Here is a 27,568-nt window from a genome sequence, read left to right on the forward strand (position 1 = left end):
TTATGAATTTACTAAAAAGAAGGATAAATCTAATTTCCTTTTTGATGTCCGGCAGGTCGCTAAAAGGGCTGTCCAGGGAAATAAGGTGATAGGGCCAGTGTGGTCTCCTATTCCTTTTTGAGTTTTGCCTGTACCAGATGTTGAGTTGGACCTTCTGGGGCTGAATAAAACTGTAGCCAGCAATCTAGTAAATCGGTTTATATCTCAGAATACAGTTAGTATGTGTCACATTTTTACAGATGGGTCTAGGGATCCAAGCTCTGGTAGGGCAGGCTTTGGGGTTTATGTTATGAATAATCAGATAAGGCAGAGTACCCGTGTTACTAGTTGCTCTTCTGTATGTTCGATGGAACTGTCAGCCATATGATGGGCGTTAGAGTGGGTACAAAGTAACAGACCTTCTGAGTGTCGTATTTATTCTGATTCTGCAGCTGCATTGCAAGCTTTGATGGGCGGATCCTCGGGAGGAGCTCGTCCTGACCTCGTGCTAGAGATTCTGTCTTGCCTCCATCGCGTTGAGTCAGCTGGCTGTTGTGTAACCTTCACTTGGATTCCTGGGCACTCTGGCATTATAGGTAATGAGATCGCAGATTCATTGGCCAAAGAGGCCCTTCTGAAGAATAAAGTTGATGTTAATATCCCTTTGGGAAAGGTTGATTATTTTAGTATTTTTAAAGAGTTGAGTGATCAGAAGTGGCAAAAGCAGTGGGAGAGTGAGTCGGTAGGGAGGCACTATTTTATGTGTCAGCCTTTGATTAAAAATAAGAGACTCCTCTCCTCATCCTGTCGTAAGGATCAAGTCAAATTGATTAGATTGAGACTGGGGCATTGTGGGTTGGCAGCATATTTAAAAGTGATTGGAAAACATCCAGATGGGTTGTGTCAGTGTGGTCAGTTGGAAAGTGTTTATCATGTTTTAATGTGCTGTCCTATGTATTCTAGTGATAGGCGGAAATTGTTTAAAGATTTGTCAGACTGTGGATTGACTGAGTTTTCGTTTAGGTCAATTTTTTCTGAGAGCAGTTACTCGCATTTAGTGGACAAAGCTGTGATTAAGTTCCTCCAATCCACCAACCTCTGAGTGTCTAACACAAGATAAAGTATTTAACTATTACCTGTGGGGGGCAGCATTATGCTACGCCAGCGTATAGCCTGCCGGAATCTATTGGAAGAAGAAGAAGAGGCGGTTCTCGCTCTCAGTCCGCGCAGTAGTTTCTGGAAGGAACCACATGTATGAAACATGGAGAAAGTAAGTATCATGTAACTCTTTTCATTGTAAGCATCGAACACTCCGTTTTAAGAAATATTAACATGTTTCTTGCTGTCCCGTCGTTTTTAGTATGGTAATGTGGACGACAGCGTTGTTAGCTGTCCTCTGCACTTTACTGTTTGCTAATATGACACAGCTAGCGTTATTAGCTTAATGTTAGACTGGACAATGTCTTGCGTTTAGGAATAATGTGATGTCGTTTTATTGCGGTTAATGTTATTCAGCACTAAAACAGTTTGGAAACGTAAAACATGTTTTGCTGACATGATTATTAGGTTCTCTCTTTTGGAATATTTGGAGATAAGTCCTCGGTAAGGTTAGCTAACGTAATGTGACTCATCGCTGCTTTATGTATGCGTAAAATAACAATCAGTAATGATAAAAATCACAGTTTGTGTGTAACTCTAGTGCTTGTTTGTTTGTGTGTGTACCTCGGTATGAAAAAGGGACTTTAAGCAGAGGGCGAATAGTTAATAAATCACTGTTAAGATATGCTAAAGGAACTGAGCAAGTCAGTGAAGTTGTTAGCTCTTTGATATTAACGGACTTTAACATTAAACATTTTGGGAGGGTGGGGGGTGGGGGCAGTTTTTAGTACTTTACCAAACCAGAAATGGCACATAATTTATCACACTTTTCATCTGTACAGGCACATGTCCGTTCTGTATGTTTTTTTGGGGGGGATGGGGATGAGGGTGGGGGGGACTTGAGACTGCACAGAGTCTGGAAGATTTTTTGCAAATGCACCCAGCACTGTGGTCATGATAGTCCGTAGTCTGCGGACTATTGTCATACCTGCTCAAACGTTATGCAGCTTGTATGCCTGTTCAGTGTACTGTGTAACTTGAACCTGGGTTGTAAGGGAATTTTGCAAGGTGTTTGTCCAGTAGAAAAAGTACTGCTCACATTTCGAAACTTGTTATGCATTTTGGAAAAACAAGGTACCACATTATGATGGAACATCCCACTCCAGAAGTAACTGAAGCATTCATGTCTAAAGCCAAATTTATGCCACTCTGTATCTGCAACTCCATAGCCATCCAGAGCCGTCTGCGTTGTTTCACAAACTAAATTAGATGTGACTCCAATTTAGTTGTAGAAACATCTAAAGAATGATCAGTTTGACCTTCATGGCAATGGCTGTGAATATTTATGTTCATGTCTCCATAACCTGATGTGCACTTCCCAAAAACCCTAATGTGTTGGTGGCAGAGACCGCACAGGCTGTAATTGGTCCACTAATTACATAATTTCTGGTATTTCACTTTTTCGGTTTCACAATCAGTTACTTTCATGGGATTGTAGGTCAGTCTTCACAAAAATGTCATGGCCGTTACTGTTCTGGCAATGAATTGCTTTGCGGCACCCACCAATCCCAACGGAGAATTTCAAAAGGTTCATGACTGCATCGAAGCACTTGCGTGGCCAGAGTTGTGGAGTAGTAGAAGGATAGAAAGGCCTTAAATCACACTCATAACCCAGGAAAAGACACACATGCTCAAATGTAGCTTGGTGATATGAATCAAGCAATTGTGTTGAAATGGTTCAGTGTTTTTGAAGGATTTGATACAATTAAATATGGTGACATTTGCTGGCTAATCTTCAACATAGCACTTGCATGGAACAATGAAGAGCTGTTATGTCGGGGAAGCCAGGGCACAGTAGATCAGAAATGCTGTTTTGTGGCCACATAAACACATTATGCATAGGTTTAGGTCATTCTTTTGTGGACTTAATACAGCAAGTTATTGTTTATAAGGCTGTGTTATTTATGTCTCCCCAAGTGTAATTTACAGGTGTTTAAAATCAATTTTAAAATTTTTGATTCACTGTACCTTGGACACTAATTCACGGGGCACCGTGAATCAGTGTCCAGGGTACAGTGAAGCAATTTAGAATATAATGAAAAAACACAATTGTAAAAATTTCTTCAAAATTATTAAATATATGCTGGTGCATACGAGGTCTGTCCAAAAAGTATCGTACCTTTTTATTTTTTTCAAAAACTATATGGATTTCATTCATATGTTTTTACGTCAGACATGCTTGAACCCTCGTGCGCATCCGTGAGTTTTTCCACGCCTGTCAGTGACGTCATTCGCCTGTGAGCACGCCTTGTGGAAGGAGTGGTCCCGCCCCCTCGTCGGATTTTCATTGTCTGGAAATGGCGGAATGAAAAGGACTTTTTTTCCATCAGAATGTTTTCAGAAGCTGTTAGAGACTGGCACCTGGAAACCATTCGAAAAATTTATCTGGCTTTCAGTGAAACTTTTACGGGCTTCACAGAGAATAAGGACTTTAACTACAGGGTTAAGGACCCCTTTAAGCACGGTCGGTGCGCTGCGAGCTGCGACGATGCGGCACAAACCACTGGATCATTTCTAAGCTGATGGCTCTGTGGATACGAGACCGTCGTGTGCTCTTTCTCTGGTTTTCACAAGACCTGGACATCAGCCATTTTCCGGCAGATTTCACTTTTAACAAGAGATTTTGTCATGGAAAGCCGCATGGAGGCTTCGCGCGTCACGACCGATTCGCTGATGAAGCGAGACAAAGGAACACCTCCGTTTCGGAGTGTTAGAGGACAAGTTGGGACATGTCCAGCTCTCCACAAGTTCTTTTATACTCACTCGACTGGTAAGCACTGAAAGCTGAGATAGACATGTCCCAACTTGTCCTCTAACACTCCGAAACGGAGGTGTTCCTTTGTCTCGCTTCATCAGCGAATCGGTCGTGACACGCGAAGCCTCCGAGCGGCTTTCCATGACAAAATCTCTTGTTAAAAGTGAAATCTGCCGGAAAATGGCTGATGTCCAGGTCTTGTGAAAACCAGAGAAAGAGCACACGACGGTCTCGTATCCACAGAGCCATCAGCTTAGAAATGATCCAGTGGTTTGTGCCGCATCGTCGCAGCTCGCAGCGCGGCGCACCGACCGTGCTTAAAGGGGTCCTTAACCCTGTAGTTAAAGTCCTTATTCTCTGTGAAGCCCGTAAAAGTTTCACTGAAAGCCAGATAAATTTTTCGAATGGTTTCCAGGTGCCAGTCTCTAACAGCTTCTGAAAACATTCTGATGGAAAAAAAGTCCTTTTCATTCCGCCATTTCCAGACAATGAAAATCCGACGAGGGGGCGGGACCACTCCTTCCACAAGGCGTGCTCACAGGCGAATGACGTCACTGACAGGCGTGGAAAAACTCACGGATGCGCACGAGGGTTCAAGCATGTATGACGTAAAAACATATGAATGAAATCCATATAGTTCTTGAAAAAAATAAAAAGGTACGATACTTTATGGACAGACCTCGTATACAAACTGTAATCCAGCAAACCAGATGCAATGTGTGAGTGTCTTATATAGTGATATGAGTCCTTTATACAACTCATAATTTCTGTTCAAATGTGGAAACAGTTGTTTTTATACACAAATTATAGAAATAATTCATGGAAAAATAAATGTATGAGCTTCAAGTAATATTTGTCATCGACTTGACACTGGGGCTTAGTAAATCGCTTTCTAGACTGATTCACTGTACCCTGGGTGCATGTGACACACAAGTCATGTTATCAAATAGCTGATAGTCTGGAGAAGACATAACACATGCTCATCAGTTGGTTGGGGTCGTCTTTTAACTAATAACAATTTTTTTTCGGCCACCAGTCCATATTTTTTTCCCTCTGCTTGGTCTAAAAAAGTAACCGTTACTGACTGCCACAATTATTTTTCCTGATTTCTTATAGTGTTTCTTAAAGCCAGAAAGTTTCCATTTGAAATGACTTTAGTTTTGTGTCATGTCTGTGATCTGCTTTTTTTCTACAAAATTAAACAACTGGCTGAACATCCTCCGAGGCCGGTGATTCCATAATTTTTGCCAGGGGTTGTGTGTGTGTATATATGTGTGTATATATATATAGAGAGAGAGAGAGAGATTTGCAGATATAGCTACTGATTTACTGTGCCATCATAAACTACTATTTGTAATAGAAATATAAATTTAGAAATGCTTGTGCAACTAGGGACTATTAGATTAGATAGAACTTTATTGATCCCTTGGGAAGACTCCTGCAGGAAAATTGAGGACTGTTATGACAATAGTTCTAGAAAATGAAGGGGATTTGGGGGCTTTAAAGGTTTTTAATTAAAAAAACAAGATCATTTCAGCGGTGTTAGGTTTGAGTCTGTTCCTTTTCATTGTTTCTGTGTAGGCTCTCAGTTGTCCAGGTGGTTTCCATAGTAGAGAAGCTTGAATCTTCAACTGGACTGGGTTGCTTGATGCAAGGACATTTTGCTTCAAATCGCAGAAGCTTTCTCAGCTAAAATTCTTGCTCTGGTAGTCTGACTTCTGTATGACCCTGTCGAGAAGAATAAACAGAAGCCGCAAAAGCTGGAGTTTTAAACCTAACCAGACGCCTCCTACCGAGAGGCAGACTGCTATTGGCTAATGACTAAACATTTGCTTTAATTAGCACCTATTGTGCTCTAGTTAGCACCCTCCTGCATTTTCCAAGATGGCGCCTGTGACTGGCGTGGCCGTCGCTCGGCTCCTGTTGTGTTGGTTACTAATGGCCACTTTTACAACATTTGTTATTTTAGCAGCCCGACTAGCAGATGGAGGTGTCTTGGCTTTACGGACTTAGGATCGGGACTCTTTGTTTCATATCAAGGAGACAATGGAGAGCCTATTTGCTTCACGAGACAGATTCAACCAGGCGCTTCCTCCGCCCCAACTATCGGCTCCGACTCACCTGATTATCCGCTGCTGTTGAGGGCGCCGTGTAAGATCCGCAGGAGACTGAGGAAAAAAGGCTTTTTGGATAAGAGGAGAAGAGGTTCGCGGGCTGGTGTCCAGGTGAAGAGAAGGCATGCAGCGGCGCGTTTGGGCGCCAGCACCGGTGGCCGAGGACGGGCTTGCTTCCTCTACCACATTCCTCTCTTTGGTGTGTGCGATGGCACATCTGCATCGACACCTGTTCGGCTAGGTACGGGTGTTCTAGACTTTTCCCAGTGCTGGTATCCTGGTGGCGTAGTTCCATCGCTACTGTGCACTTCCGTGTTTACGCCTCCGCCTGCACGGATCAGCTGGAGTCCACGTGACCACTGTCTTCGTCCTATCCCATTGCGAGCCTCAGACAGCGCCTACGTGACGTCGTCCACCTTGCGCCTTGGTTTATTGAACGTGCGTTCAATCGCCAATAAATCATTTTCCCTGAATGATCTTATATCAACGGAAATGTTGGACTTAATGTGCCTTTCGGAGACTTGGCAGAGAGAAGAGGAATTTCTTCATTTAAATGAGCTCTGCCCTGCTGGGTTCTGTGTCCTTGGGAAGCCCCGCCCCTGTCGCCGTGGTGGGGGCCTTGCCATCGTTTATAAAGAGGATTGTGTGTGTAAAGGGGTACAGTCACAGGATTTTCCCTCCTTCTGAGCCCACTCACCAAAAGGGTCACATTTTAGATTTAGTTTTTACACTTGGCCTAGACATTTTAAATATGTCTATAAAAGATGTCCACTTGAGCGACCATAGTCTTGTTTCGTTTGACCTGCATTCCAGCTCTGATCAGAAGCCCTTAGAAATTAAGTCTCGGAGGCGTATCATCACTGCTGAAACTGCAGAAAGATTTTGTTTGTTCCCTAATTTTCTTGATATGGACAATTTTATCCAGTGTTTTAACCAACACTGTGATACTATTCTTGATCAGTTGGCTCCTGTTAAATACGTGTCTTTACAGAAAAATGAGTGCCCTTGGATTAATGAAGAGCTCTTAAGTCTTAAGAGACTGTGTCGAAGGACTGAACGCCTGTGAAAATCCTCTAAACTTGAGGTTCACAGGCTTCATCTCAGGGAGCTGGTTCTATCATATAACAAAATGGCTGAGAGTGCCCGTTCTGTCTACATACGTCAGCTGGTGTCTGTGAATAAGAAGAATCCCAGAGTGTTGTTTGATACAATCAACTCTCTTGTATGTCCTGCTGCTTCAGTTACTCCTGTGTTTTCTGAAGCTGACAGCAATGCTTTTTTGAGTTTTTTTTCACTGACAAAATCAAGTTGATTAAGGATACAATTCCACCCTCCCTGTGTGGTACTTCTATTGTTATTGAGCCTGCTCCCAGCATTTGGTCTTCATTTAGGGCTGTGATACTTGCTGATATTTCGGCATTGGTGAGCAAGATGAAACCTTCCTCTTGCTCATTGGACATCCTTCCCTACAGGCTCTTTATTAAAGTATTTGAGGTAATTGGTCCGTGCATTACTAGAATGGTAAATCTTTCTTTGTCCACCGGTGTGTTTCCCAGTGCTTTTAAGCATGCCATAGTGTTGCTTCTACTGAAAAAAACAGGTTTAAATCAAATGGAGCTAAGTAGTTTTAGACCTATTTCTAAGCTCCCATTCCTGTCTAAGATCCTCGAGAGGATGGTTTCAGACCAACTGACACTCTTCCTGGATCAGAATAACATTCATGACAGGTTTCATTCCGGTTTTCGTAGACAACACTCTACGGAAAAGTTGGTTCTTTTGGATTTGTCCTCTGCCTTTGATACTGTTGACCACCAGGTCCTGCTGAATAGACTGAGGGATCATGTCGGACTGTCGTGGTCAGTTCTAAGGTGTTTTTTTTCATATCTGTCTGGGCGCAGCTTTAGCGTTTTTGCTAACCAGATAAGGTCAGAGTCTGCGGACCTGTTATGTGGAGTCCCTCAGGGTTCTGTATTGGGCCCCATTTTGTTTTTATTGTACTTGATCCCTTTAGGTAGGATCATTCAAAGATTTACTGATGTCTCTTACCAGTTATTTGTGGATGACATCCAGCTTTACTGCTCCTTTAAGCCATCTGAGATTAAGAGGCTTGATTCCCTCCTCCATTGTTTGGCAGAAATTAAACAATGGCTAACGAATAACTTTCTTCAGCTTAACGCAGACAAAACAGAGACATTGGTTATTGCCCCTGATGCCCATATTCCAGGTATTCAGCAGTACTTGGGAGACCTGGGCCAGTCTGCTAAATCATGTCTTCGAAACCTGGGTGTCATTTTTGACAAAGACATGTCGTTGGTACTGCATTGTAAACAGCTGACGAGGAATTTCTTCTTTCAATTAAGAAATATCTCTAAGCTCAGGAAAATGGTGTCTCGAAATGATTTAGAGCTTATTATTCATGCTTTTGTGTCAACACGTTTAGACTATTGTAACAGTTTGTTTTCATGTCTAAACAAGGAGTTGCGTCGACTGCAGTTGGTACAGAACTCTGCAGCAAGAATTCTGACACAAGCTAACAGAAGGACTCATTTCCCCAATTTTAAAGGAGCTTCATTGGCTGCCAGTGTCCTTCAGGATCAATTTTAAAATTTTGGTTTTAACTTTTAGAGCTCTACATGGCCAGGCGCCTCCCTATATCTGTGACCTCATCCAGCCTTATGCCCCTGCCAGGGCTTTGAGGTCTGTGGACCAAAATCTGTTGATGGTTCCTCGCACCCATTTTGCAACCAGAGGAGAGCGATCCTTCCAGGCTGTTGCTCCCAGGCTTTGGAATGGTCTCCCGCTCTCTCTGCGCTCACTGGACTCTGTCGATACTTTTAAAAGCCAACTTAAGACTTTCTTTTTTACTCAAGCGTTTGCTTAGCTTTTAGGCTGCTCTGTGATCCTATGTTATGTTTTATGTTTTTATGTCTCCGCCATTGTCTGATGTTTTGTGTGGTGTACTCTGCTTTTATGTTGTGAAGCACCTTGTGGCTATTGTCTGTGAAAGGTGCTATAGAAATAAAATTTACTTACTTACTCCTAATGACAGGGTAGCTGTCCCTCCTAACGATGGGACTGACACCTCCCCTGATGGCGTGAAAGATTCATTACCATGAAAAACAGACTGAAACTGCTTTGATCTGAGTACCCCATTGTAAACAGGGGACAAAGCGTGTCTCAGACCCCTCCCCGGTTGAGGCTGGGTTTCAACTGTTTCACATAGAATGCCTCCTTGACCCCTCTCTCAAACCATTTCTTCTCTCTGGCTAAGATTTTAACTTCCTTGTCCTCAAATGTGTGGTTAGTGTCTTTAAGGTGGAGATGAACTGCAGACTGAGGTCCACTGGCGCCCTCTCTGCGCCTGACAGAAGTCAGACTACCAGAGCAAGAATTTTAGCTGAGCTCGGATTTCACAATTTTCATTTCACAGCCCTGGAAACATCCTTGCATCAAGCAACCCTGTCCAGTCAAAGATTCAAGCTTCTCTACTACGTTCCTTTTCATTGTTACTACCTCTCCAGTTTTGGAGAAGACCGTCTCACACAGCACAGAATTTGCTGGCATACAGTGATTCAAATAAGTATTTGAGCCAATATCAATTATTGGAAGTTTTCCTACCTACAAAGAATGGAGAAGCCTGTAATTTTTATCATAGGTACATTTCAACTGTGAGAGACAGAATGTTTCAATTTTTCATTTATATAGCACCAAATCACCCGCCCGTGAACAATTTTATAGGCTAGTAGCAGAACCTTAAAATCTCACAGGGACAGGAAGCCAGTGAAGAGATGCCAAAATGGGTGTAATGTGGTCAAACTTTCTGTTTCCTGTCAAAAGTCTGGCAGCAGCATTTTGAACCAATTGGAGACCCCTAATGCTGGACTGTGGTAAACCAGAAAATAGAAAATTGCAGTAGTAGAATCTAGAAGAGACTAACACATGAATCAGGTTCTCAGCGTCAGCTATAGACAGGATGGGATGAATCTTCACAATATTTCGCAGGTGGAAGAAAGCAGTCCATGTAATATCTCTAATATAGAGGTCAAAGGACAACGTGGGATCAAATATTACCCCAAGGTTCCTCACTTTCTCATTGTGATGTATGACACACACGCCTAGGCTAAGCATTAGCTGGTCAAATTGATGCAGATGTCTCACTGGACCAAGAACCATCATTTCAGTCTCATAGTTTAAAAGTAGGGAGTTGCTAGACATCCAGCAGAATGTTTTTAAAAAAAAAATCTGAAAATTACAATGTATCATTTTTAAATAATTAATTTGAATTTTATTGCATGAAACAAGTATTTGATCACCTACCAACCAGCAAGAATTCTGGCTCTCACATACCTGTTAGTTTTTCTTTAAGAAGCCCTCCTATTCTACTTTTCACCTATTAACTGCACCTGTTTGAACTTGGTACCTGTATAAAAGACCTGTCCATACACTCAGTCAGTCACACTCCGACCTATTCACTATGGCCAAGATCAAAGAGCTAAGGACACCAGGGACAAATTTGTAGAAAAATATTTTAAGTGAACACAACTGGTTTTGTGTGCAGTACTGTGACCTGAATTTTCTCTCATGGTTCCATTCTTCTTGATTCAGGTTTCAGCTTTGAAAGACCAGGGCAACAAGGCGCTGAGTGCAGGGAACATTGATGAGGCTCTGCGATGCTACACCGAAGCATTGGCCCTAGATCCTTCAAACCATGTTCTTTTCAGTAACCGCTCGGCTGCATATGCCAAGAAAGGAGACTATGAAAAGGCTCTCCAGGATGCCTGTAAGACCATCGAAATCAAACCTGAGTGGGGCAAGGTGGGCTGACTGTCTGTCTGGTATTTTATAATCAAAATTTAGAAGACTCTATAATCACATAATTTTGATTAATCCAGGGCTACTCCCGAAAAGGTACAGCATTGGAATTTCTTGGCCGTTTGGAGGACGCCAGGGGGACTTATCGAGATGGACTCCGGCACGAGCCTAATAATCAGCAGCTAAAGGAGGGTTTGCAAAATATTGAGGCTCGTCTGGCAGGTACAAAAAAAATGTGATAGCTGTTTTAAAGAAAGTTGCATTTGTCATAATGATCAGCAGCACAAGTTTAAAAAAAAAGAAAAAAATGAATTAAAGCAGAGGTGGTACACCATCTGTGCATTCTGCAAACATGTTCTTCGTGTTTAAAAAAATGTGCTAAATACTTCAATTTGTCACCATTTCACTGAAGGAGAAATGTACACCTATCCATGAAGCAGTCGAGCAGTGAGCTGTCTCATTAGTTTTGGACCCTTAAAAATGGTAGACAAGATGCAAAACACTGCAGTTCTTACAAAATCCTAATTTGGATGACATATTTTCAAACTGTACTGGAAATCCTCAAGTGTGATATTGATTTTTTTTTTTTTTTTTTTAAGTCCTTTGTGCTGTGTTGTGCAGGTAAAATCACACACTTTGTGTGCTCAAGTGTGCGGAACTTACTGTGAATAATCTATTTTTGCTTTGACAGAAAAATCAATGATGAACCCTTTTGCCATGCCCAACTTGTATGCAAAACTGGAGAGTGATCCTCGGACCCGTGAGCTGTTGTCAGATCCAAGCTACAGAGAATTGCTGGAGCAGCTCAAGAACAAGCCGTCAGAGCTCGGCACGTATGTGGTTTTCCTTTTATTTATAAATAAATAAAAATGTTATTGGTTTAAGTAGTTGCAACAATTATAACTAGAACTGGGTATTGATTCAAATTTCAAGAAACGATTCGATTCCAGTTCTTAAGGTTCAGAATCGATTATTCTGATCCAGTATCAATTTGGCTTAGTGTTATTAAAACTTTTTTTTTTTATCTGTTATATGATTGTCTAGTTAAGCAACAGTTGGCCCTCAAAATGCAAGCAATAATAAAAAAATAAAATAAAAAGGTCCGTTACTTTTCAGACAGACCTCGTATTTCAGAGAGTTATAAATTTAAAAATGTTCTGGGGGATAACGGTCCCGGTCTCCCCTACAAAACTCATGCATGATGCACTCGCTGCAGCAGGAGAACGCGGCTCTTAGAAAAGTTATCCTGCAGCAGGGGGAAGTTCTCCTAAGTTCCCCTGCAGCAGGAGAAGGCAGCTCCCATAGTCCACACTAGAGAACCTTCGTGCACTGTCCCATGGAAATGGCACGTTATGAGGAACGGATAAAAACCTACTGTGGGAATTCAACAGTGGGCGATTCTCTTTTCTTGCCCGCAACAACAGTCCTGGTAGTCATGATTGACACATTCAAATTACTTTGACGGAGGTTGATGAATAAATTGTGAACGCGCTGCTTCTAAATCAGAACCAGTGCGTCCACAGTCTATGTTGAGAAATGATCATTTAATTTTTCCCATTACGCACCCTTGGAAACAGCGCAGCAGCCCAGCTGCAGTGGAATTTTTTCAGGCATGCTGTTATAATGCTGGCGAGAAGTGCATATATGTATTATTATTATTTTTGGGGGAAAAAATTGATCTTTGGATGTATGAATCGATCTGTGGGAATTAAAATGAGAATAGATTTCAAATCGGCGAATCGATCTTTCCAACCCAGCACTAATTATAACTGCCTCACAACTGTTGAGCAAAATACAGTTGGAAGTACTTATACATTTATAGAAGTTTTGATTTAGCCCTCTGGAGTCTTGGCTATTTTGGGGGCATTTTTGACTACTTTTGGTTTTACCTTCATAATTTACCTTTAAAAACTGTGTGCCTTGCCTTGTTTAGTGTCTTTTTTTTTTTTTTTTTTTTTTCAGCACAACCTCACCTGTGTGACTTTACAGTTTTTCTTTCATTCTAACATACTGGATTAAAACAGTAACCCTAAATTCACCCCAAAACCTATCATTCGTATCAAAAAAAAATTAGTTTTGTTTTTTTTTTACTGTGAAAACGAGAAATAAGTTTAACGAACCATTTTCATAACTTAGAATGCAAATATAAATTGTACATTTCAAAAATATATCTAAAAATGTAACATACACAGTTATATACAACAATTCACATTAAAATGCAGGAAATGTTTCAGGCGTTATTGTGGCTAGTTACATGCAATAAAGTGCCGTGCCACTCAGAAAAACAATTCCTTTCCAATGCACATCAGAAACCCAAAAATTGGTAGATATTCCACCTCAATATCCAAGTGTATTTTTCCTTAATTCCTTGTTTTTGTAGCATTTTGTTTGGTGCTGGTACAGACTGTCCTGACTGTTAGTGACCAAAACAAAAACAAAAAAAAAAACATAAAAAAATAGAAAAGGGTGTTTTGGACTTTGGGGGTGGTGGGGTGTCTCTGCCTGAACTTCTGTGTTCTCCGCGCCTGGAGCCTGCTCTGTGTTCCAGAAGTCAATGCTGGAGCAGAGGTCTGCAGCACCAAGTCCTGGAGAAGATGGACCGAGAAGCGCACAGTCCGAGCAACTGTGCAGATCGTTGTGCACAGATCTGTGAATCTATCTCCTCTCGTTCGTCCAGAACAGTGAAGTCCACTTCATCATCTGACTGATCACGCTTGACTCGGATGACCTGCTCTGCACTTTGATCATCTGCATGCAGTTCAAAATTTAAAAAAAGAGAGACTTGACATGCTGTTCCAGACTCCTGATTATTTTGACACACTAAATAAATAAAATAACTACACCACACACTTCTCACACACGCTAAAACACTCCACCACACACACTAAAACACACTCCAAGCATGGCAAATATCACAATATCAACTTTCAAAATTGACTGCTGTCTACTTTTCGCTCCGCACGAAACCACACTTTTCTTCTCTCTGCAACCAAATTATGTGGATTGGGGATCATTGTTTATTTGGTAATATATTTTACACCAGTGATAGAGAAATTTGTGCATTTTCTTTTACTTGTTTGCTGTCGCAGAGAGACACGGAAGAGGTCCTGTCCGCAAAACGCACACACATGGGGTGTGTGGGTTGTCATCAAACCCACTTGCAGTTGATGTTGATTGGTTACCTCCTGAGTTTTCCACCTTTGGTGAACACCCCTCTCTCTTGCTGATGAGGGAGTCGTATTTCATTCCAGCCCTCTCACTCCTCCGGCTGAATGAGGAAATGAGTCGTTTTTGCTACGGGTGTCTGCGTAGCGAATATGAGAATGTTATCCCCCCAAAAAACTTGTGTAAATTATTAATCATAATTCAAATTATAGTTGGCCTATAACAAAATTTAAAAAGTGGTGTGGAGGTTGAATTCCATACGTTCAACACGCATTCAAACACTCAGAGTGGAGCAGATTGTGTGCTACGTCTGCTTAATTAAGTCATGTTTTTACACGGTGGCGCATCAGTCAACTCCAGAGGGTTAAGAAATAATTACAGGCATGGGAATTGTCAGGATTTTTCCTGAAGTCCAGGTTTTTTTTTTTTTTTTTAAAGACTTAAGTATTCCTCGCATTATTAACGTGTGACTTTATTAAAGCTTGGCTGCCAAAATAATGCTTAAACTGAGTCTGATTTTGCGTAAAACCCAGGAGCTCCTACAGCAGACCTCCGGTCCAAGATGTCTCATTCTCATGCCTGTAATTTAGCTTAGTATCGTTGTGGGATTTTGTACATGGTCACCTAGCTGTGATTAGCTTATTGTGGGGGAACGGAGTGATTCATAAAGGTTGTAATCTGAATAAAATCTTTCAAGATTTCATTAGAGTTCTGAATGTCTCAACTGTGGTTACTTTGGGATGCAAAATGAATTGGTTGCTTTGCTTTGTAGGAAGCTGCAGGATCCCAGAGTAATGACCACACTGTCTGTGCTGCTGGGACTAAACCTCTCAGAGATGGAGGAAGAGGATGAACCAACTCCTCCTCCCCCCAAACCCAAAGAGACGCAACCACCTTATCGCAAAGAGGAAGAGCTTCCTGAGAACAAGAGGAAGGTAAGAGTCTGATAATAGATCATCACAGTAATGTGACTTTTTTAAATGCTCTTCATTTTTAGTTGGCAGTTTTGAGTCAGGTGGTGAATACTTATAGTTAACACAATTCTTGTTTTGTTTTTGCAACAGGCCTTGAAAGAAAAGGAACTTGGAAATGCTGCATATAAGAACAAAGACTTTAAAACGGCGTTGAAACATTATGAAGAGGCAATCAAGCATGACCCGACAAACATGACTTACATTTCTAATCAAGCAGGTACGTATTACATGTTTGAGTGGGCAGGATTGAGTCTTAAGTTACTGAACTAGTTTTATGAGTACAACAAACTGGCCATGCTTAGCAACATGTTAAACCAGTCATGCAGGACACAATGATAACGATACGAATCCGTGTTATGCCAAGATCATTTAATACTCTCACTGTGTTAAAGTCTGCATGGAGTAACTGCAATGGGATTGTGTGTGTTGCTGTAGCCACATTGTGGAAGTTCAAAACTTGAGCGATGCAGCCGGTACCATATTACGTCTTAACATCTATCACATGGTGTTACATGCATGCTTTTACAGATAGAGCCACCCTTTGTATTTGCATGTGGCATAGCCATGACGACACACCCACCCTTGACACGGTCTATCACGTTTCCAAAAAGAATGTCTGTAAGGTGCGAATAATTTGTGCATTGCATATGGCCAAAACAGTCCATATTACATCTGAATACTTGTATTTGTGAGCAAGCAAAATCTATTCTCTGCTCTATAAATGTATTTGTATTCACTATTGCACAATAACATCTGTTTTTCATTACATTTTTATACTACATATTCTCTATATGACTGCCTGCACCATATGTAACATATGTGATGGTTCCATACAAATACACATACCGTACTGTTCCACCATCAATAAATATATTTCTTTGTTACTCTGGAGCTTTGCACAAACTACATACATCTCCTGCTGTCCTCTATAGCTGCATGGCATTGACTGCAGAAGCAAATGCCATGAATCGTCCGCTCTTAATCTTCTGTTCTTCAGCAACATGCTTCTGCCTCATGTTGAAACGTCTGTTGGACAGCAGTAATGGTTTGTGCCATGGTGTAGTTAGTGTATGGCCAGCATTAAAGTCTATGTGGTTTAACTTGGGGAAACACGTATGAAATGAAAAATTACACCACATTTCTTAATGCATAATTGTTTGTAATGACCAGTTATAGATGTTAATTGCATGTTTTGCTTGTCTTCAGCTGTGTATTTTGAGAAGGGTGAGTTTGAGAAGTGCCGAGAGCTGTGTGAGAAGGCCATTGAAGTTGGCAGAGAGAACAGAGAGGACTACAGACAAATTGCAAAGTGAGTTCTGTCGTACACCTGATTGTTCAAACAAGAATTAACAGTTGTATATGATCCACACTGCTCTTATGTGGGAATTAGCTGTCAATACGAGGTCTGTTAGAAAACTATCCGACCTTTTTATTTTTTGCAAAAACTATATGAATTTGAATCGTGATTGTATCAGCCAAGCTTGAACCTTCGTGCGCATGAGTGAGTTTTTCATGCCTGTCGGTTGCGTCATTCGCCTGTGAGCACGCCTTGTGGGAGGAGTGGTCCTGCCCCCTCGTCGGATTTTCATTGTCAGGAAATTGGCTGAGCGACTGCCGCTTTGCTTCATCAAAATTTTTTCAGAAAGTGTGAGAGACAGCCAGGTGGAAACCATTTGGAAAATTCAGATGGCTTTCAGTGAAGATCTTAATGGGGATCACACAGATTAAGGACAATTACAACTGGATTAAAGACGGCCCACAGTGGCGGATGGCGCGCCGTGCACCGAGCGGCGATCGACAGGCTCAAACGACCAGATCATTTCCAAAGTGAACGCTTTGTTGATCCGGGATGTTGTCTGACTACCAGAGAAATGGCACAACAGCTGGACATAGCACTTTTTCGGCACATTCCACTGTTAACAGGAGTTTTTGTAATGGAAAGAGGAGCAAAGAAATTCGCCACGGAGCCGCTCATGGCGCGGGACGAAAGCACCCCTGTGTTGGTCTCACAGGACAAGCCCTAACATGCCCAGCTCTTGCACCATTCGGAAAATTCAGACGGCTTTCGGTGGCTTTTCAGTCGTGTGACTATCCGAGAAATTGTGGACGAGCTGGACATGCCACAACATGTCCTGTGAGGCTTCATCACGGTGTTGCTTTTTGTTCTGTGCCCTGTGCCTCTGTCCCGACGCGCGAAGTCCTCCACATGTCTTTTCATGACAAAAAACTCCTGTAACAGTGGAATGTGCCGTTCATTTCCAAAGCTGACATCAGCACTTTTTCAGCATGAAAAGACATGTGGAGGGCTTCGTGCGTTGGGACAGAGGCACAGGGCACAGAACAAAAAGCAGTGTCGTGATGAAGCCCCATAAGATCTTCACCGAAAGCCATCTGAATTTTCCAAATGGTTTCCACTTGGCTGTCTCTCACACTTTCTGAAAAAATTTTGATGAAGCAAAGCGGCAGTCGATCAGCCAATTTCCTGACAATGAAAATCCGACGAGGGGGCTGGACCACTCCTCCCACAAGGCGTGCTCACAGGCAAATGACGCAACCGACAGGCGTGAAAAAACTCACGCATGCGCACGAAGGGTCAAGCTTGGCTGATGCAATCACACGATTCAAATCCATATAGTTTTTGCAAAAAATAAAAAGGTCAGTTTTCTAACAGTCCTCATATTATTTATAATGGGTTTAGCATTAATCATGAATCATGAATGCTTGGTCTTGTTGGATTTGTGAGAATCTACTGAATCTACTGGTACCTTGTTTCCCGTGTAACAATAAGAAATATACTCAAAACCTGGATTAATCTTTTTAGTCACATAGCACTACTATTATTCTGAACACTACTGTATGTATGTGTAGTTTCTTAGTGGGGTTTTTTCTTTTATTATTACAGACCAGAGACTTTTTTGATTACCATTGATTTGTATTATCATTGTTGTTTGCTTTTTTTTTTTGCTTGCAGAAATCTAAAAAAAAAAAAAAAAAAAATGTCGTCATGGGGTATTGTGTGTAGAAATCTGAGGGGGGGAAAATTAATTTCATCCATTTTGGAATAAGGCTGTAACATAAAATGTGGAAAAAGTGAAGTCCTGTGAATACTTTCCGGATGCACTGCAATAAACCATTTCTTGCATTAGAAAACTTATTTAAAATAGTTTTAAGTGTTAAAAAAAAGATTTTTATACCCCTTTCACCCTCGAGCACGAATTAGAATAAAATAAAGAATAGAATAGAGCCTTTATTGTCATTGCACATATATACATGCAACAAAACGTATCCTCTGCATTTTGGGTTTAGGGGCAGTGATGGTCTAGTGGTTAAGGCGTTGGGCTTGAGACCAGACGATCCTCGGTTCAAGCCTGACTGGGAAATCAATAAGGGCCCTTGGTCAAGGTCTTTAATCCCCTATTGCTCCCAGTGTGTAGTGAGCACCTTGTATGGCAGCATCCTCACATCGGGGTGAATGTGAGGCATTATTTGTAAAGTGCTTTGAGCATCTGATGCAGATGAAAAACGCACTATATAAATGCAGTCTATCTACCATTTTACAATTAGACACAATCTAACCATTAGGAGCAGTGGGCAGCCACAGTCCAGCTGTAGATGCTGCCTTGGTCAGAGAAAGGTGCAGACCCTAAATAAGCAAGTTTTTGATTGTGGGAGGAAACCGGAGTGCCCGGAGGAAACCCCAGGCAGTCACGGGGAGAACATGCAAATTCCACACAGAGAGGCTGGGAATCGATCCCATGACCTTTTTGCTGTGAGGCACCAGTGCTAACCACTAATCCACTGTGCTGCACGGATGTCGTACAAATTGACATTTGAACGGCATTCGAACTGCACTCAAACACCTAGTAAAGCATTCCTGCAGCAGTCAGTACATTTGTGTGTGGTTCGTGCTGGAAAACATACAAATGGTGGTGGAGTCAGTCATACTGCCGTAGGACTGGACAGTCAAACATCATTTGTGCAAGTCGACCTGCAGCATAAATTGTGCAAATGCTGTACGAAGGGACATTCAAACTACATTTGTGCAAGTCGTGCTGTAGTCCTGCTGCATTAATTCCCCGCACAGCATTGTGGCACTTAGGGAAATATGCCATATTGGCAGGCCAGCATGAATGTAGAGAGCAGGCACACTGCACTACTGTGGTGCTGCAGGCGAACTGGGGAATATTTATACAGTGGTCGTACTGCTAGTCCAAATGGCATTCGAACTGGCATACAACTGCAAATGGCAACCCACGAGCATTTGGATCAGTCTGATTGGGTTTACATGTCCCCATTGTGCCCCCCTGTATCCTGTTTGGTGCACAAAGGAACTATTGTAATATGCAAAGTTGCAATCGTGTGCATTAGATGTGAACATTGCACAATCACACCAAATTCACAGTGTGTCACAGCTAGTCAGTGTTTCTTCATGACACATTGACGTGCACTGCGGCCCTGTAGACTGGGTCTAACAGCCATGATAACATGAAAGTTCAGATGAATACTCTGACACATGATTTGGACTGCCAATTGATATGTGATTGCATGTCCAGTCTGGGTGTTCTACCATGATCACAGGCACTGTACGTCAGTGTGTCTCCATGACGTGTTGATGTGGACAGGGTCTAACAAGCATGATGACATGATGATGATATCAGTGGATGTGTGAACAATCTGGACGTTATATCGTGATCACAGGCGCTGCATCAGCATCTGTGCGTCTCAGAGCCATGCGAGTTGCCGCGTACCTCTGGGGTGCACAGATCTCTCACCCACGTGACTTTTTATTTTTATATATCCTTATTTGTTTTCTAGAAAAAAAGAAAAAAGAAAAGAGAAAACAGGCCAGTCAGGTGCACGTGTCTGTGTTTCAGAGCTGCGCCTCACTGTGCAGTATCCCAGCAGGGTGATGTCTGTTACTCAATTCTTCTGTTTTTTTGCTCCTAATCTTGTGGTTATGACTCGTAGGCTGTGTTTCGTTTTTTCCTGTTACAAATCCATGATGAGTTGAGACGAGATGTCGGCAGCGTTCACTGGATTCTCAAAAAGCCAGATAGTGACACCGAAATCTCCACCCCCTCTGCGCATCCAGACAAGCAAGCAGATGTGAAAAAATGATAGCACCGCACACTCTGGGCGAAAGGCCTTTTACTTAGTAATTTTCCTATTACTAAGTAAGTTTAATATTAATTTGTACAATTTCAAAATTTCCCAATTTATTAGCAAATATCACCCAACAATTAACGGTGTAATGAGTTGGAAGTTTGTGAAGAGGACCCAAGTTTTAACACCACACTGTAAGCCAAAATTATGTGAAAACACGAATAACCGTAGTAGTTTTATTCTTGCTTTAACACAGTCAAAACTAGACGACCCTGCAGGTTTCTCAGGACCCAAGTCATATTGTGAGACATGAACATGTGAATGTGGGTGGGAGCCCCAGTGAATCTGCCAGGGAAAATTGGTCTTTTTCTACAGCAACCAGCAGGTGTCATTGTTGTTCTCCTCCTGGATACTGGTGATGAGCTCAGACTTTTTTTTTTTTTTCCTTGAACCGAAATTCAAGGTCTCATGAACAAACACATTTCCTGTGAGTGTGAAGATTGAGTTAATGTCTCATATAAATACTGTGGGGGTTTATAGAAATCAGTCTTTCCATCTGAGGAGCAGAGTGCTATAAGCCCAACTCTTCTTAAACTGATGTGCGTCATAGAAAATGGTCCAGTCATTGTCTTCAAGAAGAGATGCTATTTATTTAATTTTATACATACGATTTATGTAGTTGTGAGGAGACCTGTGTAATTCAGATATTTCATTAGAAACTTTATTGCCACTGACTTTGCTGTTCTGCCAAACTAGTTGCTTTATACAAGCTTCCTCACGGGTCTCTAGTTTTAGTTAATGATGTTTTGACATTGTGGTGAAATGATGCCTGTTTATTTTTAAATCCCCCCTTTTTTTAGGGCTTTGGCTAGGATTGGCAACTCATACTTCAAACAGGAAAAATACAAAGAGGCAATCCAGTATTTCAACAAGAGCTTGACCGAGCATCGCACTCCTGAAGTCTTGAAGAAGTGTCAACAGGTGCAGTGTTTCTTCTGGAATCTTGCCAATTAGTGAGATGATTCTAATTAGATGCTACTAACCACATATCCACCAATGGTTCCATTCAGAATGGAATCATTCCAGTCATTGAATCCACACATGTAGTATACATGCATGAATCTCTTGCTTATTGCATTTGTGTAGTTTTGACTTGCACAGCAAACAGTTCCTTTTGACTTGAGTGACTTCATCAACGGCCACTATATTGCAGTTGAGTGGCACCACTCAAACTTGTCTGGCCGCCAATATATTCCTATCTAACGGATTATTACTGGATTATACAGTCCTTGCCATTGTGAATTTTGTTGTGATCACATTCAAGCATTGTGTTTTGATTATAGTTTATATGAGACATTTCTGTGTAGATTCTCAAGTCATTCTGTTGATTAACTCATTATGTTCCATGTAAGCGTTGGTGGATAGTGGTGTCTAGTCATGCCGATATCTTTGCAGGAAAACTAAGATCCAGGTCTTTAGGGTCTTTGTGCTTCCTGCTTTACTGTATAGTTTGAGACGTGGATGTTATTCAGTGACCAAAGGCAACAAAGGTTTGTCTTTGGCACGAGGTCTCTTCAGAGGATCATTGAGTACAGCTGCAATGACTTTGTATCAAAAAGACAGTTAGTTGTGGGGACTCTGAGGAATATTACGGGCATTTTGAGGCAGCGTCGCCTAGACAACTCCACCATGTGGAACGACACGCTGCGTATGCTCCAGCACACGGGTGACTCAGTGTTGAGGATCCCAGCAGCTGGAGAAAGTGAAGTAGATGTCCATATTTCACCAAACTGCGGCAGATAAATGGTCCCTTTTTAAAGGTGGGGTTGAACTGGTTGTCTGCCTGAGTGGTTGCCATCCATGACCCCAAGTGGATATTCTTGCATGCTCACTTAGTTTTTGAGAACTGCCTGCTCCAGACAGTTTTACCATCCTGTTAATTTCTTCGTGATTGACGTAAAGAAGGTCCAAGGAGTATTCAGTGGTATGGATGTATTCAAGAATTCACCCACTGACTTGTTTAAACAAAACTGGCTGTAAAAGCAATAATTTCTGTAAACAGTGGTCCTTCTATTTAGTTTGTCCAATTACTTATGGTGTCTAAATATGTAGGGCTTGTCTGTAAAAATGTCTTAATTTCTAAATGGTCAGGTTGATATTTCTGAACTAAAGCTGAAAGTTGAGTTTTATTTTAGTTTCATTGTGGTTGTGCACAGAGGCAAATTGTAAAAAGCTTCATTATCCACACCTGACTGCTGTGTGTTCTGCAGGCAGAGAAAATCCTGAAAGAACAGGAGAAACAAGCGTACATCAACCCAGAGTTGGCTTTGGAAGAGAAAAACAAGGGGAATGAGGCCTTCCAGAAAGGTCTGTGTTCATTCTTGTTCTTTACAAATGACATATCGGGGCATTGAACTTGCGTAACTCAAGATGACCTTCCAACAGGAGACTATCCCGTAGCCATGAAACATTACACAGAGGCCATTAAGAGAAACCCAAATGATGCGAAGCTGTTCAGTAACAGAGCCGCCTGTTACACAAAGCTGCTGGAGTTTCAGCTAGCTTTAAAGGTATATGTGTTACCACCAAACTACTGTACTCATTAATATATATTTTTTCTTCTAATTAACCTTTTTTTTAATACATTGAACTTGTCAAGCTGTTTTCTTTTTCTTCCTCAGGATTGTGAGGACTGCATCAAACTTGAGCCCACCTTCAGTAAGTAGGACTACTGGTCTAATAATTTGTCAGTTACCCTAGAATTTTGATTTTACTGGTAGGAAAAATACAGCAGTTTGTTTCAGTATATTTTACAGAAACTCTGAATATTTTGTCTGCAGTAAAAGGCTACACACGTAAAGGAGCAGCACTGGAAGCCATGAAAGAATATTCTAAAGCTATGGATGCTTACCAGAAGGCTCTGGAGCTCGACTCAACCTCAAAGGTATTGCTGGAGTTTGAGCTATTAGATAAGAATGTAAAATATTGCTGGTACCTTCAAATACTTTGATTTGTGTAGTGTTTGACACAAGTGCTAAAATTTAAAGATGTACATTATAGCAGTAGCTGAAGTGCAGAGCTGCAACAGTTTATGGTCCTCAGTCAGACATAAAACCTCTTCTCTGATGGTTCTAAAGCAGCTTGGCTTGTTTTCTTAATTAACTCAAGTTGCTTCAGCTCTTGTCCAAGAAACTTCACTTTAAAGCAGAATGGTGTGGTACCCTATTATGTATCCTAGATTTTTCCATTCTAAAGCAACAGGGTCAGTCGGGTGAACAGTAAGACATCGTATTTTTAAGTTTCTCTTGAGTTGTTAAAGTCCACCTGTCCCCTTAAGGCCAGTGGATGTGCTTTCCTTGATGGATGTGTAAAGTGTCCTTAAGCTTCTTGGACTTTAATGAAGAGGCTGCATCACAAGATTCAGAACGATGTTTTTGTTTTCTCATCTTTCAAGGACAATTACGTAGAGTTACAGCTGTTCACACTTTCAATATTTCTTTTAATTGTGTAGTTTAGATGCAGTTGCTATTTGATTGCTGTATGTTAGGTCTCTGTCACTATTTGATTGACTGCAGTAATCAGCTTATGGCAGAGCAGGGAGGGATGGAAACTGTGCAGGTTAGGTAGCACTTAAATACTGGGTTGAGAACCATTGACTTTGTGGTTACCGCTGTTGTCTCACAGTGAGAAGGTCCTGGGTCTGAGTCCGACCTGTGCCTTTCTGTGCGGGGTTTGCGTGTGTTCCCTCTGTGCTCTGTTTTCTCACACTTCCAAAAGCATACAGGTTCTGTTGATTGTAAACTCTGAAATTGGCTGTAGATGTGAGTGAGTTTGAGTCTCAGAATTTGTCTATAGGGCCGACACATATTGACAGACTGGCAGTCTGTCCAGGATGTACACCACCTTTTACGCAGTGACTGCTGGGATAAATCCACTGCAGATCCCAACTCCTCATTACCCTAAACAGGAAAAAGCAGGTTCAGGAAATGAATGAAAGTTTCTTGTATCCATCCCCTGCTTTCCATTACATTGTAGAGCTCTGTTTCTTAGCTAATTACTGCTAATTCTTAGTAGGGCTGAACGATTAATCGCATTTACGATAATATCGTGATATCATAGAATGAGATTTCCTAATCGCAAAGGACGCGACTTGAAACGTGATCTCGTAACGCACGAGATTTGAGTGCAAGCCGAGCAAAGAAAGCAGCCACAACGCGTAGTTAGCAGTAGCACTGCGCTAACCTGTTGTACAATGGCTTCAGGCTCGACAGAAGCGGACACAGCTCAAAGTTTGGTACCAAAGAGGGGCAGCACGTCAGTTGTGTGGAATTATTTAGCTTTAAAAATGAAGATGCAGCGCAGCATCAGGTATTGTGCAGAACCTGCCTTGCTACAATCGCTACCTCACGAGGCAACACCACGTTGAGATCAGTAAGCTTTATTTGTTTTATACCTGTAATTGTATTTATTTATAGATTGTTATAAATCTATAAGGTTCAGTGTTTAAAGTTCAGTGTTTAAAAAGAGTAGGCCTACATAGGCTTACATAAAACTAAAGTTGAACAAGTAAAGTCAGTTTGTTTGCATTGTTGTTGTATTGCATTGTGTTGTTTGCACTTAAACAAAAAAAAATTTGTTTATTATGAAACGGATTCATTAATTCTATTGTATGTGCGTCTGTGGGTTTTTTTTTTTTAATGCACAAGAAGGGGAAAAATAATCGCATATTAAATCGCAATATTGAGGAGAAAAATCGCAATTAGATTATTTTCCAAAATCGTTCAGCCCTAATTCTTAGCAGTAACTTGCAGTGTTGATGCTGTTGATGTAGTCTGTTGTATTTGCTGGCAATCTTCCTTTTCCACATTCAGGAAGCCACAGAAGGTCTGCAGCGGTGCATGATCAGCCAGGCCATGAGGAACGACAGCCCTGAGGAGGTGAAGAAGAGAGCCATGGCCGATCCTGAGGTGCAGCAGATAATGTCTGACCCAGCCATGCGCCTGATTCTTGAGCAGATGCAAAAAGATCCTCAGGCTCTCAGCGAGTAAGTTTGCCATCACTTTCTGTGCCTCTGCATTCAGTCATGGTTTACAAACTGGCAAAGCACCATTGAAAAAGGTATTAAAGACCATTTCTTTCTTTCTCTTTGACACAGTCACCTAAAAAATCCAGTTATCGCTCAGAAGATTCAGAAACTCATCGATGTCGGGCTGATAGCCATTCGTTGATGAAAGGAATTGTCTGAAGAAACTACAAACTGCAGCAGAAAAACAAATGCATGTTTCTTCAATACTTTTCATCCCCCTTTTTCTTGCCTTCAAGTTAAAAAATAAAATTAAGGGTAAATCCATCTCAAGTCACCAAATTTCAGAAAATATTCCCAATTGACCGTGTCAGATTTCATAATTTCACAAACGGTTATCCTTCACATTAAACATATGAAATTTCAGCCTTGTATCTTTGCTGGCTTTTGAGATATTTGGGCTTTAAAAATGGGGAATGACACTGATTTGACTGCAAAAATGAGTGGTACAGGAAAAAAAAAAACGATGCAAAGGTCTATGTCATTACTTTTGAACTATTCATGCTCGATGCATGAAATTGCCTTTACTATAAAAGAAGATCCATATTTGCATATTCATCAGTTTTTAGATTACTGAAAACGAAAAAAATTCCACATTGAAGCACATCAGCTTTCAAATTTTTATATTTATTCCTGTTTTTTATGAACAGATACAATTTTCTGATTGACAAGGCATTAAAAATGGGGAAAAGAATAATTTTGCACCTATATTTAAATGCATAATTCTCATGTATAATGAGCTCTACCATAAAAATAATTATACCACTGGAAAGCGCATCTCTACGCACAAATACATTGTTTCACCACAAACAGAAATATAAAATACAGAGAGACTGTACTTAAAATACAATTATGAAATTGTATCAGAGATTGCAATTGTATCAGATTCATTCATGCATCCTCGTGGTCCCTCTTAAGATTTACAGTTGGCTCATGATTGAAGCTATTTGTTGGGTCCATCTTGTACGTACCCTGTGAAGGAACATGAATGTCCATCTGATGTTGAAAAGCATATAAATACAATGTTCAAACTCTTCAAATCGACAGTATTACTTTGGCATTTTTCTTTATTGACAGTGTAGCTTATTTAAATTGTAAAACTGGGTCTGGTAAATCTTGCTGACTATTTAGACAAAATACAAATGTATAAGCGCTCTGATAGTTTAGTGATTACACTTTAAGTGCTGTGCTTCTGTATTTTACATTTCTGTTTGTGCTGAAACATGGCATATTTGATACCTTTATAGAGTTTGGTTCAAGAAACAAGCTTCATGTTTTGTACATATATTAATATAGGGGATTTTATGGTAGTCCTTATACAAGAGCAATATTCATTTGAAATATATGTGTGAAAAGGTCCCCATTTTTAATGCTTTATATATCACAATTTTACTTTTCAGGGAAATACTTAGTCACCAAAATGGTACTAAAAAATGCTAAAGTAAATACCAAAATTTGAAAGATCTGATGTGCCTCAATGTGGAAATGCAGAGGACCAAAACTGTTCAAAAATTTTTTTTAATGCCCCAGTATATCTCAAAAACCATTAAAGATAAAAGGCTGAAATTTGTATGTTTACTGGGATTAACATTTGTGAAAGTATGAAGCAAGTCAGAGGTGGTCAGTCAGGATTCTGGAAGCCTCTGGTGATTTCAGATGGACTCCCCCTATACTGCTGTTAGTCTCGCTGAGACTTTTTTTTTTATCAGTTTGCTTCTACGTCAGATAGATCATCTAGTGTATGACATCTTAAAGTAACCCCACACACGTCAGGACTCAAGATGTCTGATTTAAAAAGTATACATTTAAAGTATTCATTTGGGTTTAGTGACATCAGTACGTCATTAAATAAAGTTCAGTGTATTGCACCAGAACGCATTGTTTCATCAGGAAATCCACCCTAAATCTGTTCGCATATTCCTGTCACAAATGGAAAGAAAATCCAAATTAAGATGGTTTGCTGTAGACTACAAAGTGAAACGGTCGCTACTGGTCATTGTTCTCTTATGTTGTGATGTATTTGACTTACTGGTGTACAAGTCAAAAAGTTGACCTCTTGGATCATTTACCATGAACATGATTTAAATGGTTGCCTTGTTAGAAGTTACTGTTGCCTCAATGAGATTCAGCTACTTAAACATTTCCATGTATGTGTCAAAGAAGTGTTTTCTCATCAGTTTTACTCTGAAGCAAAAAACCTTTTGAGGAAAATTTGTTTGTTTGAGTCAGAAATGGCCTCATCAGCTTATCCGTTCTGAACTTGTTCCAAACCTCAGGGTTTACGTCTACATTTCAAAACACCAGTCATGCTCGTCTTCCAATATAACTTGGTTGCAGTAGCTACAGTACAAGATTCTGGCAGCAGTCTGCATCAAAGCCGATATAACCGTTCTCAAAACTGGTTTCAGACTGTTTTGCAACCCAT

At 40.9% G+C, this 27,568-nt stretch overlaps 1 protein-coding gene across 1 annotated transcript; it reads left to right on the forward strand.

Annotated features, from left to right (window-relative positions):
• The first annotated feature begins 1,157 nt into the window (after nucleotides 1-1,157).
• stip1 (stress-induced phosphoprotein 1) lies at nucleotides 1,158-27,298 on the forward strand. The gene is made up of 14 exons (XM_034177783.1): nucleotides 1,158-1,249; nucleotides 10,612-10,821; nucleotides 10,899-11,040; nucleotides 11,510-11,651; nucleotides 14,756-14,918; nucleotides 15,048-15,174; nucleotides 16,164-16,266; nucleotides 20,921-21,041; nucleotides 22,331-22,427; nucleotides 22,506-22,630; nucleotides 22,742-22,778; nucleotides 22,901-23,004; nucleotides 24,932-25,104; nucleotides 25,216-27,298. Exons 1-14 carry the CDS (start codon nucleotides 1,241-1,243, stop codon nucleotides 25,286-25,288), a joined length of 1,626 nt encoding a protein of 541 aa, XP_034033674.1. The 5' UTR covers nucleotides 1,158-1,240; the 3' UTR covers nucleotides 25,289-27,298.
• Nucleotides 27,299-27,568: the final 270 nt, after the last annotated feature.

This window comes from Thalassophryne amazonica, chromosome 9, assembly GCF_902500255.1.
Source record: "Thalassophryne amazonica chromosome 9, fThaAma1.1, whole genome shotgun sequence".
NCBI lineage: Eukaryota > Metazoa > Chordata > Actinopteri > Batrachoidiformes > Batrachoididae > Thalassophryne > Thalassophryne amazonica.

Coding starts and splice junctions, on each gene's coding strand:
- stip1 (XM_034177783.1), top strand. Junction 22,631..22,741: donor AGTTTCAGCTAGCTTTAAAG/GTATATGTGTTA, acceptor TTTCTTCCTCAG/GATTGTGAGGACTGCATCAA. Junction 22,779..22,900: donor CAAACTTGAGCCCACCTTCA/GTAAGTAGGACT, acceptor TTTTGTCTGCAG/TAAAAGGCTACACACGTAAA.